The sequence below is a fragment of the Vanessa tameamea genome, chromosome 8, assembly GCF_037043105.1.
Source record: "Vanessa tameamea isolate UH-Manoa-2023 chromosome 8, ilVanTame1 primary haplotype, whole genome shotgun sequence".
Classification (NCBI taxonomy): Eukaryota; Metazoa; Arthropoda; class Insecta; order Lepidoptera; family Nymphalidae; genus Vanessa; species Vanessa tameamea.
In genome coordinates this window covers 13,598,180-13,604,179 of record NC_087316.1, presented here as the reverse complement: position 1 = coordinate 13,604,179, position 6,000 = coordinate 13,598,180, and the positions used below count along the sequence as shown (strand labels likewise).

General features: G+C 32.8%; 1 protein-coding gene across 1 annotated transcript; it reads left to right on the top strand.

Annotated features, from left to right (window-relative positions):
- Positions 1-388: 388 nt before the first annotated feature.
- LOC113404681 (UDP-glucosyltransferase 2-like) lies at positions 389-5,227 on the top strand. The gene is made up of 8 exons (XM_026645641.2): positions 389-574; positions 2,221-2,308; positions 2,925-3,102; positions 3,424-3,600; positions 3,885-4,107; positions 4,190-4,409; positions 4,569-4,788; positions 4,920-5,227. Exons 1-8 carry the CDS (start codon positions 434-436, stop codon positions 5,191-5,193), a joined length of 1,521 nt encoding a protein of 506 aa, XP_026501426.2. The 5' UTR covers positions 389-433; the 3' UTR covers positions 5,194-5,227.
- The last annotated feature ends 773 nt before the right edge of the window (positions 5,228-6,000 follow it).

Sequence of the window (6,000 nt, the reverse complement as noted above, 5' to 3'; positions counted from 1 at the left end):
AGGGAAATAAGAGGGATAACTTTGTATGGATTTTACCCGAACGAAGAAAGAAGACTAGACCATAAATATGTACGTGTAATTACAGTGAACCACATTTTGCAACGTCTAGTAAATTTCCATCCGAGGCAAACACTTTATAGAGTATATAATGGTCCCATGTCATCCTGTACTCTATTCCAGGGCCCGGGAATCTTTCGAAGAACTAGTTTGAGTTAGAAAAGTGAAATGTGTTCGATAAGTTTTCGTGTTCTGGCTAACTATCGGCTATCAAGTAATGTTTTACAGTTATAACGTCGCTCTTTAGAACATACACGATGAGAGACTACAGATAACGCCCCGTGATATCATCTCGATAGCTGATAACATTGGCCGAATCAATGCGCTAGTCTTGAATCTGACACACTTACAAAGGCCGTGAGCAAATTGAATCGAAATGTTAAAACTTGCTATATTATTATATTTTGTAAGATTGTGTAACAGTAGTAAAATTCTTGTGGTATTCCCCGTGCCGGAGAAGAGACATGGCATCCTCAGTGACTCTCTTGTTAAGGCACTTTTGGAAGAAGGACACGAGGTAAGTAGGCTCAAATCTACTAAAACTTCATCATAGCTCCACATCTTCGGTATGAAGGTTGAGTGAGCCAGTGTTGTTACGGTGCAAACACAATACATAACCACTTAGATCTAATGTTTAGCGGTGCATTAGCAAAGGTCAATGACTTTAACAATTACATTTATTAGAGGTGGTTTTATTAGGTAATCCAAAAAATAACAAATATTTATAACAAACAAAGTATATGGTCGGTGTTAATAAAACAGCTTTTAGAGGTTGACTGTAAATCTACTTGAAAAAAATATCTAATGTGACAGCATATTTAAGTGGCACGTGGTATTTAGTATTAAGTGGAAGCACTCTACATTGAAATCAAAGCGTGGCTGGGTTAAATATTTAGATATGAATATTTAAAGTAGGTATTTAAATGGGAGGAAGTGTTTTGGAAAACTAGAGATAGTTTTCCTAAACACTTCCTCCCTTAGTTAGTGGTGACTTTGTTTTTTATTCTTATTTATGAATATATCCAATTGGCTTCTACTCATAGAAGAAGTCGAAAAAAATCCAAATAAAACAAATATGCCGAATTGATAAATACCTTATTTTTTGATAATATTACGGCATCCTGCATTTCAGCAGCCTATATCATAGACTAACCTAATAAGTTTTTCTGTAATCACCGATGCATTTTATTCTCTTATGAATGAGCCATATAAGTTAGCCACTACAATACTACAATTTATAACTAGCTAACTACAGCTATATGCACAAAATATATCTGCAGTATTAACTCTCTCAAAAGCATAAATTCGAGAACTTTATAAGATAAAGTCTACTCATTAATTTATGCTCATATATGCATTTTCTTACTAATGAATAAGGAAACAATGTATATAGGGATTCTGTAACTGAAAATATTAAGCCAGTATATATAAATCTTATAGCAGAAGACGCAGTTCGATTCCGAGAAGCTTTTAGGATGTAGTGCATGGCAGGCAACGTCTGCTGACTATTCAGCTTGTAAATGAAAATTCAGTTTAACTTGTAAAAGTAATAAACATCGTATTTAACCTGGTTTTATAAAAAAGTGGGTTTCTCCAAAGTACAACAAAAAACGGTTCCTCGTGCAGTTGAGATAACTCATTAATATAACTGATGACGGCGAAAAATATAAACTTCCGAACAAGAACTTTTTATTAAATATAAAAAGTTTTTGATTGTATTGTGCGGCTTCTATCATTTTATCAGAACTGGGCTAGGTCAAAGAGAGCACTGAGTTGAAAATAAAACTTATCATTAGATTTAGACTTGAAATCAAATAAAATATGACATTATATATATATATATAGAAAAGCATTCGAAAGTGATGTAATATGATGATTTTACGAAACAGATTAGCGCTGGTTTTAGCTAGACCTAAAAACGAATTTTAATCGGCCATTCCATATGTTATGAATGTTTTTAACATTTGATATTTTAATGCAGTAAATAAAATAAAATGATAGATGAAAGAAAATTTTAATGTTTTGAAAACCGACCACAGTGCGAGCAGACTAAATCAAACCCGGATGCGGCCGCACACGGAAAAATCCGTTAAAAACCTGTGATCTGTTATTACTATTCCTACACTATTATATGGGTACTGTTAACACTGTATTTTTTTTCAGTTGACGTATGTGACGAAATTTCCGCAAAAGACGAAAGTGCACAACTTGAAATATGTTGACATAAGTTCAAATATCGAATATGACTCAGGTAATTAAAGATGGTGTTACTGACTCACTACAGACTCTTTCACTTCGTTTTTACTAAATAAAATGTAGGGAGTAATCTTACATATTCTCATTACTATAACCGTTGGGAAGGGATTTAAAATAGGAGACTCTTATTCCTCAAGCTCAAAACAAAATGATTATAATACAAGAATGCGAGTCATATCATCACATTTTATTTGATAGTCGCCACTGACGCCGTGTGTGGCTCGTGGCTCCAAAGCAAATTTAACACTTTCATTTCCTGGAATAAAATATTCAATGCTCTATGTTGAATGCAGGTGTTTTTTTTACACCGAAATGAACCAAAATACAATGAAAAAAGTAGGACCCGTCTTAATATCTATACTATTATATTGGTAATGATCACTCATTGCGTTTGAGTGCATAGAGTGCGAGCTTACTTAGCTGGTATTATTTACAGTAATATATTATTTTACAATTTGTATACTCACTATGGGAAAGCTACAGCTCTTAATCTTTGGACTATTGACGCATCAATTCTTATTACATATTGTTCTTGCATTTTGTTAGTATTCTATAAAAAGGGCAAAAAAATAACTTGTTTACTATTTCGCAACTTATCTGTTTTATTTCAGAAGACTACTGGCCGAAGCCAGAAAATACAGCTAATAACTCCTTGCACATGGAGAACCTTGGATTGAAATATGCGCAGCGAGCTCTGTTGCATCCAAACATGCAGGAGTTGATGATGAATACGACGTGTTCATTCGATCTAATCATAGCAGAATGGTTTTACTCTGGACTACTAGCACCGTAAGATTAAACAATTTTATGATTTAAATTGAGTAACAGTCCGTAAGTATCCCATTGCTGACTCACTCACTGACTTTTCTCAGAAGATATTAAATTATTCTGTGATTTGTTGTTTATATATATTGCTGAACTTTACCTGACCGACGCGGGTGTTTTTAGTCTCGATGGTCTTCTTCACTACCAAGTACGAAATTATTTATAAACAAAGCTCAGTACGCAACAACAACTTCCCGTTATTTGAACCTACAACATTAGTTTGCAATCCTAAGTTTGTGGGAAGATAGAATTAACTAATATAATTATTGCGTATTTTTGTTTTAGGTTATCACCACTGTATGAGTGTCCCCTTATCTGGTACTCATCAACAGATGTTTCTTGGAAATCAATTGGCTTAGTCAGCTCAGAAGTGAATACATTCTCTTTATATAATCCAGGTTTGACAATTATTGAAAGAATACATAATATTTGGACGCAGCTTAACCGGATTGTTCTAAATTAGTAGGTGTACATTTTTACTAAAGTCTTTAAATTTGTGTTTCTGTATTTTTATATTTGTTCCTGTATCAAAAATGAAAAAAGATTGATAAGTAAAGGTTCTTAAACAAATTTGAAATAATGTTATATTACTTAAAAATTTTAAATATCACAGTGAACAACGGCTTGAAGAGCTTTTCGAGGTATGGGAGTGCACACACTTCAAACTTCCAGATCCCGGGCTGTTAATGAGAATCAATCAATCACGAATTAAAATTAAGATAAAAAATGTTTTACGTTCATTTTAGTTACCACATCAGCTCCAAAGAGCTCCCAGCGTATGAAAAAAGTTTTCGTGATGCTTTCAATAACCGTGAACGCGAACTTCCTAACTATGAAACGGTTGTACATAATAGTTCGTTACTATTTATTAACTCACATGCTTATCTTGATCAAATATCAGGTTTACCCACAAATGCTAAATATATAGGAGGTCATCATATGGAAGAAGTAGCACAGCCATTGCCAAAGGTAAGGAAAGCCAAAATAATAGACCTGAGCTGCAATAGTTTTCGTGTTAAATTTAAAAGTAAAATACGTATTATTTTTCTAGAATTTGAAAAAAATAATGGATGAATGTAAAGATGGCGTAATCTACGTTGATTTAGAGACTAGGCTGTTCAGTCAACATTTGCAAGAATTCATTATGCAAGAGTTAATAGAAGCGTTTGGTCAAATAAAACAAACTGTGATATGGAAGTACGATGAAATCTTAGTCAATTTACCAAAGAATCTGTATACAATGAAGAAACCGCCACAACAAAGCATACTGAGTAAGATTTTTGATTACAGCCATACAAATTTAAAAAAATGTATTAGATGGTATTTGAATTTAGATAATAATTATGTAAGTCGTCTCAGCAACTACTCGACTAAAGATTTGAATGTATATAAATTTAATCAAAATGTTAAAACGCATATATGATGATCAGGTCATGCAAATACTGTTGCATTAGTCAGCCATGCTGATATGGTATCAATAATTGAAGCTGCACACTATGGTGTGCCTGTAATTGGCATCCCAGTGATGGAGGATCAGATTGCAAACATGGATTCCGTGATAGAAAAAAAATGGGGGGTCAAAATAGATTTTAATAATAAATTGTCGTGGAAGATTCTAGACGCCATTGATATAATTGAAAGTGATAAAAGGTTTGTGAAAAATAATATAAAATTAATTTTAAAACATGGAAATCTTCAAATATCAAATATGAGACACTTAATGTCATTTAATTTACTATGCATTTCAATTTAATAAATTCTTATATTTTTTCATTGCCTAGCTTTCTAGCGAAGGCGGCAGCAGCACAATCTATACTTCGATACCGCTTGACATCTCCTCGGAAAGAATTCCAACATTGGATCCAAATGATAATCAACACTCGAGGAGCTCCACATCTACGCTCTTCAAACCCAACCGTCTCGACTTTAGAGAAATACAATATTGACATAATTCTACTACTTATTATGTTACTTTGGTTCTTTTCAAAAGTTATAAAGGTATTTAAAGTCCATTTTAATAATAATAGTGATGATTTAGATAAGAAGGACTTATGATTTGTATGGTTTTATTGTATTAGATGATAATAAAAAAATAAGTTGAGAAAGTGATCACTTATTTAATAACAGTCTCCATAAATTAACTCATTTGTCTTAATTAAGGTGATTTTTAGAAATCGAACATCTGTTTGACCATTAATAATGATTACATTTAAATTGAAACTTATATTGATCGATGTTAAATAGGACACGTAATTATCTTGTGAGATCTACAATATTAAACTGCTGCAGCTATTAGAGTAGCTAATAAAAACGATATTCTACAAATAACTCGTTAACCTATATTTTTTCTGGTGTCGTAAACCATTCACTTTGATCAAAAGGTAATTAAAGACGAAAGAAATTAAAACAGTTACAATACTTTCTAAATCATTCGAATGACAAATGTTTTGTAATCGGTATCATAAGATCGTATCACAATCAAAATAATTAATAGTAATTTATTGATTTCTAAACCAATCCAAATGCTTCGAGATCACGACGCTTTAAATCGATTGATTAATGGCTGTCTATTTGTGGTCCATCTGAGTCCAGATCAAAGTAGTCGATCGCACGTGAACTTGAACTTCCTAACCAAGGTCTCGGTGATCGTCAACTGACGGAAACAATTGAGATTTATAGATCTGTTCTACGCTTCTTCATACGTTGTGCATAATTGTCTGACATTTAATAGATCAAAGGCGCCCACTGGTATTTATTGATTCGATCCTGACCGCCACAGCTATTTATCCCACAATCACAACCTTAACGGTTATTTTAGTGGAAAAAAGTATTCGGTTATTTTAGTAAAATAAATAATTATTA